The sequence below is a fragment of the Amphiprion ocellaris genome, chromosome 9 (genome assembly GCF_022539595.1).
Source record: "Amphiprion ocellaris isolate individual 3 ecotype Okinawa chromosome 9, ASM2253959v1, whole genome shotgun sequence".
NCBI lineage: Eukaryota > Metazoa > Chordata > Actinopteri > Pomacentridae > Amphiprion > Amphiprion ocellaris.
In genome coordinates, this window is record NC_072774.1 from 32,111,610 (window position 1) to 32,130,868 (window position 19,259).

The 19,259-nt window shown below is 42.4% G+C and overlaps 1 protein-coding gene across 2 annotated transcripts in view; it reads right to left on the reverse strand.

Annotated features, from left to right (window-relative positions):
- Positions 1-19,259, reverse strand: part of gask1a (golgi associated kinase 1A) — a 60,322-nt gene that overhangs the window by 28,102 nt on the left and 12,961 nt on the right. For both annotated transcript variants that reach the window (XM_055013913.1, XM_023278048.3), the window contains exon 2: positions 4,275-5,414. In XM_055013913.1, coding sequence (XP_054869888.1) covers positions 4,275-5,414 — 1,140 coding nt within the window. The remainder of the gene's footprint in view (positions 1-4,274; positions 5,415-19,259) is intronic.

Sequence of the window (19,259 nt, forward strand, 5' to 3'; positions counted from 1 at the left end):
GGTGTAGCGCCTTGATTTTTGAGGCAGTAGCTCTTTAAAAAATATGACAAACATGTTGAATTCCAAGGGGCGGTACAATGGAGAGGCGGTTAGCATTGTCGTCTCGGAGCTAGAGGACCCTGGGTTTGAATCTCTCTCTGTGTGGAATTTGCAAGTTCTCCCTGTGCCTGCATGTCTATGTGCAGCCCTGTGATAGACTGGTGACGTGTCCAGATTGTGGCCTGCCTTGTCTCTAAGTCAGCTGGGATAGATTCCAGCCCCCATGACCCTGATGAGGATTAAGCGGTGTGTAGATGATGGATGGATGGATGGATATTGAATTCCAGGTTTGTAGATTTTAAACTTACAATTTTACTCACTGGTATGAATTATACACCGATCAAACATAACATCATGACCACTGACAGGTGAAGTTAATAACACTGATTATCTCTTCATCATGGCTCCTGTTAGTGAGTTGGATATCAGGCAGCAAGTGAACATTTTGTCCTCAAAGTTTATGTGATCCTGAACTGCAGCTCTTGTGTGGTGCTCCTGGTCTGCAGTAGTCAGTATCTATCAAAAGTGGTCCAAGGAAGGAACAGTGGTGAACCGGAGACAAGGTCATGGACAGCCAAGTCTCATTGATGCACGTGGGGAGGAAGGCTGACCCGTGAGGTCCAATCCAACAGATGAGCTACTGTTGCTCAAATTGCTGAAAAAGTTAATGCTGGTTCTGATAGAAAGGTGTCAGAAAACAGTGCATCAGTTTGTTGTGTATGGGGCTACATAGTTGCAGACCAGGCCAGCTACAGGACCAAGATGGAATCTCACCTGCAGGACAATAACACAAGGGAGGTCTGGAGAGACCTGAGATCCATCTCTGGTTACAGCAGAGGCCATGAGAGGGAGCTGCAGCAGGAGGCCAGGAGTGGACCAATGAGCTGAATCTGTTCTTTAACAGATCTGACTCTGCTCCCACTCCTCCCCCCTCTCATCAAAGCACCGACCAGCCAGCTCCTTCTTCACACCTCAGCTCTCTACCACCAACACCACCAACAGCACCCCTCCTCCTCTCCCCTTCCTCCACTACCTCCAGACTCCACATACAGCCCCATCACCCCTCCTCGTCTCACCCCCCTCCACCACCATCACCCCTGCCACCCTCCTCCAAACCCCCAGCCTCTCCATAACAGCTGATCAGGTGAGAAGTGAACTTAAAAAGATCAAGACCAGGAAAGCTGCAGGTCCTGATGGAATCAGCTCCAGACTCCTTAGAGACTGTGCAGACCAGCTCTGTCAGGTGCTGCTGCACATCTTTAACCTGAGCCTGAGTCTGGAGAGGGTTCCTCTGTTATGGAAGACTTCCTGCCTGGTTCCTGTCTCTAAGACCAGGAACCCCAGGGAGCCTAACCACTTCAGACCTGTGGCCCTCACTTCTCACCTGATGAAGACCATGAAGAGGATCGTCCTCAAGAACCTCCATCCCCAGGTGAGCCAGTATCTGGATCCACTGCAGTTCGCCTACCAACCGAACATTGGAGTGGATGATGCAGTCGTCTACCTGCTGCACAGATCACTGACTCACCTGGAGAACCCTGGCAGCACTGTGAGGGTCATGTTCTTTGACTTCTGCAGTGCTTTCAACACAATCCAGCCTTCTCTGCTCAGGGTGAAGCTTGAAGGAGCGGGAGTAGACTGTCACCTGGCTGCTTGGACCATCGACTACCTCACCAACAGACCACAGTACGTGAGGCTTCAGGACTGTGTGTCTGATGTGGTAGTCAGCAGCATGGAGGTCCACAGAGGACAGTGCTCTCCCCCTTTCTCTTCACTCTGTAAACATCGGACTTCCATTATAACTCTGGGAGCTGTCACCTCCAGAAGTTCTCCGATGATACAGCCATTGTCGGGTATCTGAGGGGGACAAGCGGAAGTACAGGATGGTCATCTCTGACTTTGTTGACTGGTGTGAGTGAAACCATCTGCAGCTCAACGCCGGTAAGACGAAGGAGATGATCGTGGACTTCAGCAGGAGGACGACACCCCGGACTGCACCGGTGAACATCCAGGGTTTGGACATTGACATGGTGGACACATACAAATACCTGGGTGTTCACCTCAACAATAAACTGGACTGGTCACACAATACAGAGGTCCTGTACAAGAAGGGCCAAAGTCATCTCCACCTGCTGAGGAGACTGAGGTCCTTTGGAGTGTGCAGGACTCTGCTCAGGACATTTTATGACTCTGTGGTTCTTCTATGCAGTGGTCTGCTGGGGAGCAGGGAGCACTGAAAGGGACAGAAAGAGACTAAACAGAAGGTCAGGAGGGCTGGTTCTGTCCTGGACTGTTCCCTGGACTCCATAGAGGAGGTGGGTGAGAGGAGGATGTTGGCAAAGCTCACATCCATCATGGACAATCCCTCTCACCCACTGCATGACACTGTGGGGTCTTTAAGCAGCTCCTTCAGCAGCAGACTGAGACATCCACCCTGCAAGAAGGAACGCTATCACAGGTCCTTCATTCCATCTGCTATAAGACTTTACAACATCAGCATCACTGGCTGATGTTAACATAACCTGGACTCATATCATTACCACCCCAAACCATAAAATTTGCACTGACATTCTTGCACTGCTACATCTTTGCACTTTTTAAACTTATTTTTTCAAGCCATATTGCATTGTCTTACAGTGTGTCACTACTGCACTATTTCATCCTCATTTCTCATCCCTGTACATATTGTAAATATTATTACTACTGTTCTATTATTATTTTATTTCTATTACTATGTCTATTGATACATAAGCTGCTGTAACAATGTGAATTTCCCCTGGCACGGGGAGAAATAAAGGACTTATCTTATCTTATCTTACCAGTCAGGGTGTCCATGCTGACCCCTGTGCACCGCCTAAAGCATCAACAATGGGCATATGAGCATCAGAACTGGGCCACAGAGCAATGGAAGAAGATGGCCTGGTCTGATGAATCACGTTTTCTTTTACATCACGTGGATGGTCAGGTGTGTCGCTTACCTGGGAACACATGGCAAGAAGGCAAGGTGGTGGAGACAGTGTGATGCTTTGGGTTGGGAAACCTTGGGTCCTGACATCCATGTGGATGTTACTTTGACACATACCACCTACCTAAGCTACCTAAGCATTGTTGCAGATCATGTACAACAGGGGTGTCAAACTCATTTTAGTTCAGGGGCCCCATTCAGCCCAATTTGATCTCAAATGACCAGTAAAACCAGAGCATACTAACCTATAAATAACTACAATTCCAAATTTCCCTTTGTTTTAGTGCATAAAAGTACATTCTGAAAAAGTTCCCATTTAAGGAGCTATCTTTTCACAAAACTTTGTGAACAACCTGAAATTTCCTAAGAAAAAGTTCAACAATTTCAACACTATTGTGCCTCAGTTTATTATTTACATGTGTGCATTACATTTTACAGACCAAAGTGTATCTACAAAGCACAAAACATTTAGTCTCACGTATCTGGAACTGAACAATCTAGTATTTTACTTTATGATCAAAACAACTTGTCATGGTCTAGAAATTATTTTAATTTACGGTTTTACAAATGCGCTATTTGTAGTTGATGTCTTCTCTGTAATTTTTACATTTTGCAAAGTCGTCCTGTGGGCCGGATTGGACCCTCTGGCAGGCTGGTTTTGGTCAGCAGGCCATATGTTCGACACCCCCGATGTACACCCTGTCATGGAAACGGTATTCCCTGATAGCTGTGGCCTATTTCAGCAGGATAATGCGCCATGCCATAACATAACAATGGTTCAGGAATGGTTTGAGGAGCACAACAACCAGTTTGAGGTTGACTTGGCCTCCAAATTCCCCAGATCTCAATCCAATCCAGCATCTGTGGGATGTTCTGGACAACAAGTCTGATCCATGGAGGCTCCACCTCACAACTTCCAGGACTTAAAGGATCTGCCGCTAACATCTTGGTGCCAGATACCACAGCACACCTTCAAGGGTCTAGTGGAGTCCAGGTCTCTATGCGTCAGGACTGTTTAGGCAGCAAAAGGGACCAACACAATATTAGGCAGGTGGTCATAATGGTATGCCTGGTCGGTGTATACATTTGGAATTAATTCATAAGCAAACATTTCGGGAATTTGGCCGATTTCTGATATGTGACAGCTGTAATAATGACTAATGGTGGTTCAAAATGGAGCTAATGGTCACTGTATGTGGTTGCCAGTTTTACTTTATGAAATTCTAAAGGTTCTTCCCCACCTGAAATCAAAATGAGTCAAACAGCATACCTGCTGGTTTGCTGGAGGATCCAGCACCACTTGTAGCACCTGTCCATGCGCTGGCACCCTGGCCTTGCTGACCACCTGACCCTCAGCAAGGAGCTCCATCTTCTGGATGTCATCCTTGCTGAACCAGGTAAGAGGCTGCAGATCTGTACTAATTCGGATCCTCCTGTGGTCACTGTCTGGAAAGTCCTGCTCTTTAAAGCTCCGGCACCAGCCACTGTCATCTTTCTTTATGGATTCCTTGGGTTTGGACAAAGCCTTTCTATGGTCCAATGACCCAGGATCCTTCTTGGCTTCAGAGGGATCCTCAAAGAGATTACGGTGTTGTCTGAGCTCCCTGGGAGGCTTTTTCACAGCCTGCTGCTCGTTATCTAGTTGATCAGATTTCCCAGAGTGTTTTATTTCTTCTCTGAGTTTTTCCTGGTGGTGTTCTGCTGGCTTTGTACTTGTATGACTGCCATGTTTATCCATGTATGCGTTCACGTTTGTTTGTCTATCGTCCCATCCTCTTGCCTGTCGGTCTGCAACTCTTCTGTCACTTATTATTGTATGTGCTGGAGCAGGAATACGTGCTGCTGTGGATTTACTCCTTTCTAGATAAATGTAAGTCTGTGCAGTGTGCTTTACCACAGCACTGTGGTTGCTTGGCTTAATTCTATGCTTTGGCTCTGGTCTGTTGACTGTAAACTCTGGGAGATTGGGATGGTTATTTCTGGTTGGCTGGATGGCGTCTTTTCTTTTGGAGGCGATGCCTTTGCTTTTCAGCTTATTTCTGTGTTTGTCAGTGTGACTTCTTTCCTTGATGCTGTTTTTGTCATTGCCAGCAGCGTCCCCAAAAGGTTTAGATGGCACTAAATGTTTAAACGTCTCTTTTCCAGTGCTGGTTCTCCAGGCACCGCTGTGGATGTGACTGAGTGGATGCTGGAAGGCAGCGACTGGAGGGGGCTCCACAATCCTGGGCCTGGATCTGAACTCCCCCGCGGAGCTAAGCGCTCGGGATGACCGCCGGTCAATGTCAGCAGGCGGCAGAGATAGGGGCAGAGTGATTGTCATCATGAATATCATGAGGAAAAGTAGGAAGAGAGGGGAAATGAGGAGGATCCATTTTTGACCAAAGCAGAGTTTTGACCACACTTGCCAGACCTGCATGGAAAAACAAAGTACAAGTTAGAGGGAGACCAACAGAACCATGATTACAACGGAGGGGATCATAAATTTCAAAGATAGCATTTGCATTAAACAGAGCGCTCAGATTCCTGTGGGGTTACCCAGAGGCTGTACTGAGATCTCTGGGCTCCTGGCATGTGGAAAGCAAATGTGACTCACACTCTGGGAGTGAAAACAAGTAGAAAAGCATATTGTGATTTTGGCACATTGTTCAGTTCAGTTCAAAGCAGAACACAGTACTGATGTATGACCTTTGAGTCACCATTTAATTAACCAAAATGAAAATGAGAGAAAAAAAATAATGAATTTGAAAACAGAGTGATCAGAGCTAAAGCATTCTGTTTGTGTTGCACAAGTCTGAATATGGAAGCGGCAGAGTATAAAGCTTGTGTCACCCGGCTGTGTGTTTCCACTAGCTTACAGCAGAATTGGACTTACACATCTGAGACCAATATGATTGTGACATGCCCATAATTCAGTGCTGCTGTCTGCACACACTGCACAGCAAGAGGGAAAAGCCATATTTCACACAATACACTGCCACTGCTCAAATACAGCTTACTGCATTCTGACTGAAGGCTGTAGAAAGGTGATTTTACTGCACAAATTCAAACTGATGGCTCTACATTTTCTGTATACTTCACTCCTTCCATGTGATGCCTTTAAATAGAGGTAGCAAAACCCTATGAAGCTGACGTTCAAATAATAGAGCTAAAATAGAGCCTACAATGATTTATTGTCCCATTTTACAAAGATTTGTGCCAAAAAAAAGACTATAGCAACATGTATCCTGTGTGACAGAAGCCGTCTCAGTTAAAACTACAAAAAAAATTGTTTCAGAAAAGACTGGCAGCTCTTTTGCAGACAGGGTGGCCTACCAGTGGAAAGATTAACAGTAACAGAGGAAGCATAGACCACCTATCCCAATAACGAAGCTTCCTTTCACTCCCACAAACTGGAATCCTGCCAAAACAGCATAAGCAACACCAACATGAAGCAAACAGTGTACGCTCTATCTGAATGCCCCACTTTTTAATCCTCATCTATACGCAAAACCATAGGTGAAAAGCTGCCAGGTTGACCCAGATAACTCTCTCACCCCCTTCTTTTCCATCATCCTCTCTTTTCCTCCATTCAGGTGAAGGAATGTTTCAGGCCCTTGAGACGTCTTCCTCATCTCAGAGCTGTTAACAACATTCCCGGATCCCTCCACCTGTGAAAGGATCCCATTATTCTTCCCCTGGACTGGAAGGCCCTTAACCAGGCTCTCTGTGCTGAGAGGACCCAGACATTTTATACACACTTTTATCTAAACAGTCCCAGTGTGAGACTTATAATGTATGTGTCAGACTCAAATATATATGTATATATATATATATATATATATATATATATATATATATATATATATATATATATATATATATATATATATATATATATATATATATAAAACCAATGTAGAAATAAGATTTTAAACATGTTATGTGAACAGTGCTATAGAATCCACAGTACTCTATACAGACTTCACAGTCAGTCTGCAATTGATCAAAGGTGCAACATGGAGCAATTTAATTTCACTGAATCACTACTGCATTTAGTGTGAGATTCTGGTGAATTAATGGAGATGAATGAGATCACTCCTGAGAGGACTGGCAGTCTCTACTGGCCTCTAAATTGTATTTTTTATATTTAACACCACTGAGGTTTCACAGCAGATCTAACCTCTTGCCTACTGCAGCCTCACTCCAGTAGTGGCACAATGGAGGAGTCGTCTTACTGACTTTACCTTCACTGTAATGCCATATAAAGGTGGCTATAAAAGTCACACCTAACATCTTTAGGTAGTCACTAAATAGTCAACGATATAAACACAGTCTTCTTAAAGTAAAAATTCCTTTTATATTATATCAACCCTGCTATTTTTTAAAACTGCTATTCAGTCTTAGTGGTAAAACCTGTAATTCAAATTCTGTCGTCGTATAACAATGTCAAAGTACTGGTGCGACCTGGAACAGAAGAGCTAGTAGAAGTGCATCAGCCACTGAGTGTATTATTACCAAATACTACAATTACAGCACGTCACTTTGATGTCTCAGGAAAAAGGACACAAACATGGAGAAAGTGCCTGGTTTGCAACCATGTTTAGCTAGGTGATAACTGTCAAAGTGACACCCACATGAATGCAAGAACCTAAGGTTTCCTAGCACAACATGGCTTTGAAATATGATGATCAAAGTTATTTATTTGACCTGTCAATGGTTTTAATGTTGTGGCTAATTGGTCTAAGTTTCACATCTTTACTGTTTTATCATGCACACAGTCTCGGTAACTTCTGACACCCACTAAGCCCTAATTAGCTGTCACAGTAATTACCAATTAGTCATGTACTCATAGTTACTGTGTGTACATCTCCACCGTCGCCTGTGGATGGGCATACCACACTTTGTTTTTGTTTTTGCGTTGAAGCCATTCTGGTTCTGGACAAAGTAAAGACTTTAAAAGCATCTGTCAGCTTTTAGAAGTTGTGATACCTTTTTCCTTTTCTCTGTGGGATCTTCAGCTTTTCCAAATTTGTCCTAGAAAATCATTTGTGCTTTTATAGCATCTGGGTAGCCAAAGTATGAGAGAAGCCAAATGGGCACATTTTGACTGCTGTTACAGCTTTGTTATTTTCATGCTCTGAATCTGCTTTCAAATGATCTGATTAATGAATGGCACAAAAACTAATTTGTCATCAGCAGCTGCCTCAGGCACATCCTTATCTCCATAGATGTTGTCATAAAATATCTCCAATATGAAAGAAAATAAGTCATGGACACACTTCTGTATCACTGTGTCTGGGTTTAGGCAGACAGTAACAGTGAGGCAACACTACCAGCGTGGCGCCAAACTGGAAATTACAACATTGCTATTCTATGATTTTCATCCAGCATAGAGTTAAGATAAATCTGCTTTGGTCTTATCATAAGAAAACGCCAACACAGAAATAAGTTCCAGGGTTAAATAAACTAGGATTATGGTTTCAGGCTGCTGCAACTACAAAAGTCCCACATTTGCTCCTCTGGTGTCTTTACTGATGGCAGGGGGCACCATCCAACACGTGTTAGCTACTAAAACCTGGCACAACAATTGCTCCTCTGTATGCACAGGCCTGACATTACAACCACCTATATTATTACAAAAAAAAAACACACAAGTCACTGCATTCTAATACGTAATTGCTTCACTCTTGCTTTCCTTCAGCGGTGAGCCATCTCTCCTTTCATCTTCCATCCTCCCCTGTGTTTGCACTTGTTTTGGCTGAGCAGCGCTAATTAGCGTCCAGGCATGTACAGCTTAGCATAGCTTAGTGTGAATGTGTCAACAGGAGACAGCGGTGTTGCCTTCAACACCTCTTTACAGCAAGCACACAGAGGCAGGCCACTGAGGAGGTCGATGGAGACAAGGAAATAAAGCCACTGTATATTTCATGTGGTTAGATGTACTTGCAGCTTTCTTGTGTTTTGACTATGCTGTCATGCACTTTGACCTCCACAATAAATACTTTGAAAGAAAAACTCTGTGAAAGCACATTATATAAACACCAGTGTCACACAAAATGTGAACACACACACACACACACACACACACATAGACACATAGACAGGGTTTGTTCTGCTGCTGCGATACGAATCACACATCCTCTAAAGATATGAGGTTACAGAGTCTAAGTTATTGTAACATTTCTCTGTTCTTTCAAAAATAAAAATGACATCATTACTGGCAAGCTTAAATTATTTTCCACTTCTTATCTCTTCAAGTTCTCTTTATTTTCTGACAGGTTATTTATGTCTGTGTTCCTCCCTCTTTGTCTGGCTCTGCTCTCTCTCTCTGGCTCTCACTGGCAAGCTCCCCTCACACACACACACACACACACACACACACACACACACACACACACACACACACACACTCATTACACATATGTATATCTATAGTACACATACACACATCTTTCCCTTCCTAATAACCTCGTGCCCTCTCTGACAGGCCAGGTGTCTGGCTGTTTGACAGCTGCCTGGCACTTGTTTTTTTCTTTTCCTTTCTTCTTCATAGCCCTCTTTTTTCTTCTCCTCCAGCTGAGGGTTGCAAGAGAGGTATGCGGCATTAGGTCGAGACACGCAACAGGTCCTGCAGTCAGCCAGCTCGCCTCGAGAGAGTATGGAAGGGAAGGGAGGGGGTGAGGACGTCTGGAGGCAGAAAACTGTCTCATTACAGCGTCTCATCTCGGAGACCTTTTATCGGTCTGTTTAAAGAGACAAGACAAACAACAGCAGAAATCCTGACAGAGCAGCATGCTCATACAAGTGAATGTGCTCTGTCCAAAACTGCGTTTTAAGTCTGACACAAAGTCAGCATAGCAGTGCTACTATGGGGAGCTTTAACACAGCAGATGGAGGTCTTCACATCAACAACTGGAAACTGGCCATCAGGTTGTGAGTGCATTAGCTAACCATCTGTGCTGTAGTTCGTGCTACATGGCTAGAACAAATACACTTAATGGCTTACTAACAGCAGGGTGGACTCAGTAAATGTCGGTCAAAACCTAAGAGAAGTCAGGTGGGCCATATTTTCAGTCAGTGCTCTGATAACAGAAAAATAAGTCATTGTGTCACTGAGCAAGAACAAGTACTGACTCTATGGACTCTATAAAGGGAGACATTTCCGAGATACAGAAAATCAAACCTCGTCTGACGGAGCATCACAGCATTGGTCCAAAATGATGTTTCCATCATATTTTCTTCGCTGTTTTCATCATGTGATTTTACTAGCATGCTTTCAGTACATTGTCTTGTTGTGCCCTCTTCCTCTCCAATGAAAACTTCTTCTACTAATATTTACTCAAAGGTACCAACTTTAGAGACTTCTGCTACAAGCTGTCTGCCCTGATGAATCAAATCCGAACATTTGCATAACAATAGATCTTTTGCAGATTTTCTCTAATTTAGGCTAAAAGCTGTAAAGCATTTTGGATAGAAATCAAGCATCTGCTATTTGTAAATATGCAGTGTTAACAAGGTAACATGCACAAATCCTACACTGTACCTATGCTATAGCATGATGTGCACTTCAATTCCAAATGTAGCTACATGTCGTGGTGGCTCACACCTCAAAAGCTGTGATTGGTCGGTTTGGTTCTGTCAGAAACAACACGCCACGTTTACACTCCATACTGATTTGCCCAAGGATAATTATTTTGTGGAGCTAAATGTAAATTGGTATTAAGCTGTAACTGTATCTGGCTTGCTTAATAATTCAAATGTGACAGTCCACATTCTACCAATGCAGCTATATGCCATTTGTTGATTTTCACATCTCTACCACACAATGTATCGGTTTTTTACCTCTTCTATTTTTTCTGCACTGTAATGATTTCAGGTAAAATCAGAGTTTTTCTACATTTATTAGATCCAGATCTAAGATGATCTGGTCACCACTGTTTGAAATACATGAAGAAACTCAACACAGTGGCATCACAGTTTAGGTGATTACCAGAGTTATTAAAACTGATTCTCAACGGGGCCACCTGCAATCTGTAGCAAGCTACATGGCATCTAATGGTGATTCAGCCAAAGCTAGGAGATTTCATCCTCAAATTGTCATGAATGTTTTCACCAACTGTCATCTCAATCTATACAACAGTTACTGAGATGTTTTTAGTCAAATCCACCAAAGTGTCAGATCAATAGACCAAAATAGGAAAAAAATCATGTTTAAATTAAATAAATATTAGCACAGACAAACTTTCAAATTACTCATTTACTGTATATGACTTTTCATAGATAAGAATCCTGTAGTTTATGCTGTATAGGTGTTAAAGTGTTGTTACTGCTACTGACTTCATTCTTTTATCTAGAAATCCACGTTACATATCCTGTGGTTTAAATGTAGCAAGAGGCAGTAGGAAGAAGCACTGAGGTATTGTTTGCTGAATGATGATTACATATTAAAAAGAATAGAAGGTTTAACACCATATGAATGCTGAGAACTTAGTATCAGAGCATCGGGAAGCTGTGAGTTGATGTTACACAATGTAGCTAGAATGAGCCAGTAGTTGAGATTGGTTTAATAGAGCCATCAAAGCTGGAATTATGTTTGAAATTTATGAGGTCAGGAGGTCCCTGTCTGCGCCAGCTTCAATTATCAGCAAGCAAACACACGCATGAACACACTGATAACATTTGCTCACAAACACACACACACACACACACACAGTCTCTGCTTGAGCAAAGAGTATCTCTCTAACTGGATCAAAGAGGATTCACAGACTGGGAGAATAATCAGTTAACACTGTTTGGCTTAATTCAATCTGAGAGACAGTCAATCCCCTGAGAGAGAGAGACATCATGCATGTGTTAATGACCATCATCCATTCATTAATAGCTATGCTCCACCATGGAAAACACGGCTTAAGTGTGAGAACTGAAAGAGAAAGAGTAAGAAAGTCAGGTTCTTAACATTAAGTTTAGTAATGAAAATTGAGTTCTTCTCTTTGTACCCATTTTGTCTATGACAATCTGTCACCAAAATTCCAGCATGGTGCTATGCTAAAGATCCATAAATTCAAACTGTATTTTTGTGGTTCTGTAACAAACTTAGCTTCTGCATGCAGATATTTCTGATTTGTGGTTGAACAGTTCTGGATATTCTGATTAATTAGTTTTCCATCTATCTTCAGCACAGTTCAAACACTAGTACAAATGACTGACTGCACACACAGAGGCCAAGCCATCACAACTACAAGTGTAACAGTATGCGTCTTTGTCCTAAAACTTTGGGTTGAGGACGTTTGTTACTAAAATTATTGTCAGTGCACCATGTGATCCAAACAATTACTGTGAGAAATCTTTTTATCCCTAAGGGTGTGTGTCCATACTATCATTCTCTCTGGAAGAAAAGCGCTGGCAGGGCGCCGGGGAGTGCTTCATCTCCACGCTTCATCAAAAAAAATCGTTTCAATGCTGTGGGTGGGTTTTGTTTCCATGACAACACTATCTTGACAACATATCAAAACTCTAATCACCATTGTATAATAGACTGGCATCACTCTTCATTGTGGTAATTTCTATCACATATTGTATCATATAGCTTAGAACTGCCAGAAGAAGCTGCTCCTCCATTTTCTTGGTTACCAGGGTGATGAGTCCCATGTATATGATTGGTTGCCTGAAAAGGTGCAACATCCATGGCTATAAATGGGGAAATGGAGGAATCATCAAAGTTCTTATTACTTTTATTATTAATCCCGACAAGAGAATGACTGTCTGTGGCAGGTGTTAGGACATTTCACTCTAACTAAACGTGTTCATGGTGCTAGACTAACAGGAAAGATGTTAGATCATAATGTTTACAGCACACTTCAAGATTTGGATTAGATCAACTTTACTTTGACCAAGAATGATTCATTAGGACAGGCCGCATGGGATCCTATACTAATCCTCAGGATGAGTTTGGGACATCTCACACAGAAAACACAATGTAAGCAATGATAGAGAGCAAAAACAACAACAACAACAGTTTAAACCAACTGAGATACAGCATATTTTCCATAAGTCCAGTATGCTGCTTTTCTGCAGAGAGACGATTTTACTGACCGTGTGCTGATCAGCAATATAAAACATGTAGGACTCTGGAATAGAGAAATAAGGAGATTAGATAAAAGAAATGATTAAAAAGGAAACAACTAAAGAGATTCTGTGGAAGAGATGGAGATGTTTGTGTCCCTCATCTGTCAACAGCAGTCTGTCAGTGGAGAGCAGACCTTAATGAAAGTGGTCAGATCCTCTTTTTCTCTCACAGCATATGAACAAAGAAGAGCACAAAAGAAAGACTGGAAGAAAGATGAAAGGAATACAAAAGCAATGCAACAAAAGCAAACTGATACACCACGACGTAGAATGCATTCAGCAACTGCTCAGTTCATTTTCTAACGTGTCTGAGTCTGAGGATGATGACAACACATGAAAGATGAAATATAAATGAGATGAGAGATCACAGACTGATACCATTCTATTTTTCTACACTGACAATAGTGGAAGCCCAGCAGCCATAGAAAGAGGAGGTGAGGAAGAAAGATGTTGTCTTACCTTCTTTTAACATGTCAGTATTTTGAACTGAGGTTTTGCAGCATAGAGGATAGAAGATGTTTTTGTGCTGCAGCTGCTGGGTTTAAATCAACTAAATGGAAATACTTATATTCATACAAACATGTGCGTGGCAAGTACAGGCTGGAATCAAGCATTAATCCATTTTGAGAAGTCAGAAAACATGAAATTTAATAGAGCCCGGGGTGACATGTTCATGAGCTTTTATATGTTTACATTACTGTAAAACAGAGTAAACTCACTTTTAAAAATCTGGTTTTGCCCCGCATCCATGCTTCTTTAGTTTCAGATTGATGTACTCCCTACTGAGATCTCCCTAAACATTGTCCTCCTACTGTCTAGTTTCTTTAATCCACACGAAAGAATCTCCGAGTTGATGGCAGTTCACCCTCAATTACAACTATGTAATTAGCCCTACAAGCAGCACCCAGTGGCCTTACAAGCAGCGCCCAGCGGCCTTACGAGCAGCGTCCAGCGGCCTTACGAGCAGCGCCCAGCGGCCTTACGAGCAGCGCCCAGCGGCCTTACGAGCAGCGCCCAGCGGCCTTACGAGCAGCGTCCAGCGGCCTTACGAGCAGCGCCCAGCGGCCTTACGAGCAGCATCCAGCGACCTTATAAGCAGCGCCGAGCGGCCTTATAAGCAGCGCCCAGCGGCCTTACAAGCAGCGCCCAGCGGCCTTACGAGCAGCGTCCAGCGACCTTACGAGCAGCATCCAGCGACCTTATAAGCAGCGCCGAGCGGCCTTATAAGCAGCGCCCAGCGGCCTTACGAGCAGCGCCCAGCTGCCTTACGAGCAGCACCCAGCGGCCTTACGAGCAGCGCCCAGCGGCCTTATAAGCAGCATCCAGCGACCTTATAAGCAGCGCCGAGCGGCCTTATGAGCAGTGCCCAGTGGCCTTACGAGCAGCGCCCAGCTGCCTTATGAGCAGCGCCCAGCGGCCTTACGAGCAGCGCCCAGCGGCCTTACGAGCAGCGCCCAGCGGCCTTACGAGCAGCGCCCAGCGGCCTTACGAGCAGCGCCCAGCGGCCTTATAAGCAGCGCCCAGCGGCCTTATGAGCAGCGCCCAGCGGCCTCCTGTGTGAGACACCCTGTAATAACTACAGCTGTGATTTCCAATCAGCCTAACTGCGTGAACATGGTGATAAAATGATCCGTAAACACCAGAGCTCGTCTATCTGGTTGTCTATATCATGGCTTCACCAGCATACTGCCACAGTGAAGACATCGTCCTCACAGTAAAGCACAGCTGGGAGTGTGATGATAGGCTCTGAAGATTTGTGATGTCCAAATCCTCTGCAAAGAGGTTTTTTTTTCCTGTAGTGAGATGGATTTTGAAAATGGTCACACACAGATAGGAGAAGAAGAGGAGAAAGCCAGCTCACAGTAGCGGCCAATGACAGGCTATACCTGCTCTCTACATCTAATAAGTCAGACTTTGCATGTTACAGCATCATTTTATGGTTGTTGTGAATTTCCATTTAGCTTTAAGCTTTATCTTAGCAATGGAATGAAATTACAGATTGACACTACATTGAAGAAGAGAAAACATGGTCCTTGGACATTATTTAATGAATGCACGATCCAAGATGCAATTTTCATCCTAAATGCCATTTTGTTGCACTTTTCCACCCACTTCTGCACTGAGCATGCTCAACACAGAAATCAGAATGTGTTCCATGTTCAAACCCCAATTATGCTTATAATGCAATGAAGCCCAAAGCAACTTCTTTGAAATGGCAGCCATATAATTCAGAAAGACACAGTATTAAAACATAGAACTTGATACTGTCGGGTGGAGAAAGACCACAAGTAAACAATAATGCTTTTGTACATATAGTGTTAGCCCAAGGGCAAACATGTTTGAGGCAGATGGATACATCAGTGAGTTGTGGAATTGCTAAAGTAATGTAAAACATGTGGCCAAGGAAATCAATTGGCAATCATACACTGTGGACTCCACCCTGCATGTGCCTTTACATATTTCCATATATAGCACACATGGATTTGTGTATTTCAATCCTGGCCTTGAATAAAAGTATACCTAAAGATTTCCACAGTGATCCTTTTTGAAGAAGAAACCTAACACTAGTCTTCCTGCTGAGTGAAATGCGAGCAGTCCACTGTCCTGCTCTCCTGTCAGCAACTTTCTTCTCTGGAAAGCATCCGTCTGATCAAATTACAAAGGTGAAACCTAAAATGGATTTTTGCAGCTGGGGATGTACTTTGCCTTTGGTGGGAAGGTTAAACATTTCTAATGGAGAGCAATCTTTGGAGAGATCTTCTAAAGAAAGTTCATTTCTCAAAAGGTATTACTGATCAAGGCCAGACTATCAGCCAGGCAAAGCAGGCAATTGCCCAAGAGCCCCAGATTTACAGCAGGTGCCAGGTTCACTGTGTAGAGTTCTTATCTACATAATCTGATTAAACACATACGTATTAGAAAGTTATTCCCCTGAAGTACAATATCTGCTAGAATGGGTCTTTTACCTCCACGTTGTTGTTCTGGTCTTTGAGTCTTTGTGGTTTTAAGATCCACATGTTTTAGTCTATATTGTGGACATTTGTTGTAAAGTTGTTCTTCATCAAAAGACCTCAACGTTTTCTGTTTAACAAGCAGTTTACACAAAGACAATCTGGGGTAAGTGGTATCATTAAAGCTACAACCAACAATTATTTTCACTGTCAGTACATCTGACAATGATTTTTTAAATAATCAATTGATTACTCAATGTGTAAAGTATCAGAAAATATCGACAACTGTCAACCATTTTTTCCTGGAGTTCAAATTAACAACATTAAAATGTACCAAAACATGGAGAGCATGCTATTCCAAAATAAATATTCATATCTGAGAAGCTGTCACAGAATTTTGTGATTTTTTTTTTTTTTTTTTTGCTTAAAAACATGACTAGACAATTAATCAGTTATCAAATAACACCTAACTTGCTCTAAAATGACTGAGTGATCTACTGACTGTCTCAGCACTGTGGCCAGTTTCTTTGTGTCTTGGGAAAGAATAAAACTGTCATGTATAGTAGGGTCCATCAATAGTGTCCCAAGGTCCCTCATAAGGGACAGAGACACATAGAAAAACAAGTCTTCATCACTCAAGGCAGGTGGACCAACTGAAGTAACATGAAAATCCTCTCTACTGTTGTGTCTAAAAAGCACATTTACCTCTCAATTGAGGCCTTTCATCTTAAACTCAGTCTTTTCATACCTTGTTTTGACTTGATGATCATGCTAGAAGAAACCCTCGGGGATCACTAAAGTTTACAACAAATCATTCCAAGAGGATTGTGACGATCTGAAACAAACCACAAATGTGAACCTTGAGGTGGCGCTGAAGGAAAAGTCGGGTTATCACCAGAGAATCACGGCATGTTAAAATTTCCTTGCACAAGTGAGAGGTTTAACTTCATGATGACACTAGCCAAAACGTCGGGAGATTACCCAGACCTCTTAGAACTTATCCTTGAGGAAACCGATAACTTTGCCAAATTTCATGACTATCTGTTAAACAGCTGTTGAGATGTTCCAGTCCAGACTGACAGTCACTGATGTCCCAACTAGTATGGATGACAAAGGAAACTCATCAGAGCAGACAGCAAGATATACTTACTTGTATTTCCTACAATGGGCCATACTCCAAAATGCTGAATTCCACAAGTCTCTTAATGCAGTTCAGTACTGTGTCTCATTATGTCCTACAATGTTCCCCATATTTGTAACAAACTCTCGCAAAAATGTGTAGTCTTTAGACTGAAACAACCCTCATTTTCACATTTGAACATTACACAACTTTATTGTAATGCTTAGTTGTGAGTAGTAGTATAATAGTGAGCACGTTTTCTTGCCATTCACTCCGTTGTAGTTAGCATTTACCCTGATAACGAGAGTGCTGAAGAAGAAAACTGTAACGTCTGCCAGGACACGGAGCCGAAGATGGGCATACATTTTCCTTCACCTTTGCTTTCTTCCAGCCAGCTTCTATGGTATCAGGCAGGATATTACTGTGTGAATTTATAGGTGAGCTATACAATATCTGACATTGATATTTTCCACATTTTATAAATTATTTTGTGCAAATGGTTTGTGAGCATGAATCATGAATACATAAACAACTGTGGTCAGTCACCAACAAGGAATAATGACCAGCTTCCACTTCATAAATAACTTTTTAAAAATGATAGTAAGAGATCGACTGCATTATGTAATATCCACATTTAAAAATATTTTAAGAGTGAATTCATTGATGTGTTTGACCCATCTGGTGTCACTGCTGTTGTCAATACTGAAACAGTACCAATTGATCATTATGTTTTATATCATTGAAAAAATGAAGTGTAACATGAACATGGCACTGAACCCACTGAGATATTTCACTTAAAGCATCGCTGCTTAGTATCTTTCAGGTCAACCTGCAAATTTCTGCTCTCATTAACTAGCTGGTGAAAAAAATGGAGCGATCAACTGCTAAAGAGACAGATATTTTCCTCCAGGGTTGGTGGGATTCAAGATCTAACATCAACATTTGTGGATGCGTAAACAAGTAACTGTTTTCTAACATGCTAGCTGTAAGGTTACGTTATGTCGGTTTAGTTCTGACAGTGTATTGTGCTGCCACCAGTTGGCCAAAAGTGTAAGTTCATATACATACAAATTTTAAAAGCAGAGCGAGAGAGCTGTTACTGTGAAGTAGCTGCAACATATGACTTATATGTTCAGGACATGCTAATGACGAACAATTCTACTCAGAGAAATTTGGTAAACATGAGTATAATATATGAATAATATTCTCCATGCCTTGTCTGAATGCATACTAATTAAAGCAGAAAGACTATGAGCAGGAAAAATCCAGAGATGTCTTTTCCTGTTCTGTTTGTGGGGCATCAACTGTCATCTATTGTCTTGTGACTGTATGTATGTGGTCTGTCTGCATGGTGACCTGTCTGCCATCATATGTCAGCCTACTAGCCAGAGTGTGACAGTGGGCTATCTGGCAGTCGTCTGCTGACAAGACCTTCAAACAGCAAATTGGTGTGTGTCTGTTGGCGGGCATGTGTGTGCATTGTAGGCTGTGTTTGCACCTCATGCATGTTTTTGCATATTCTCTAATTTTCACATTTTTCAGCACACCTAGAAGCCGTGCTGTGTGTGGTGACAGATAGCTGGACATTCTCAACTCATTAGCTGTCCTGTAAAGACCCATCTGAACGGAGATGAATATACATTGCTCACAGTTTGTTAATGCTGAGATTCCTATTTACAAAAACAAATTTTCCAGCCTGAACCTTGCCTCGTTCCCCGTTGTGCACACTGTCAGTGTGTCACAGCTGTCTCCTAACCCTAACCCTAATGGTCACCATTAGACGCTATATGGAAGGCACTACATTACGTAATGTGCATTGTAAAAAGTGTATAGCAGGAGGTCTGTACACAGCCCAACCTTTGACTCATTACAGCCAAACTAACCACTGTGGACACTGTACATGAAGGATGTGCAGCAAAATCAACCACAACTCCCAGAATGAATAGTACAGTATTGTGCTTATGTCATAAAGCAGCAGATGATGTTAAAGAAATGAAGATTTGAAATTTTAAAACTAAATATTTAAACTGTAAAGACCTGTTCAAATTCAAATTTTACAGGAAGTGATCCAGCAGAGGGA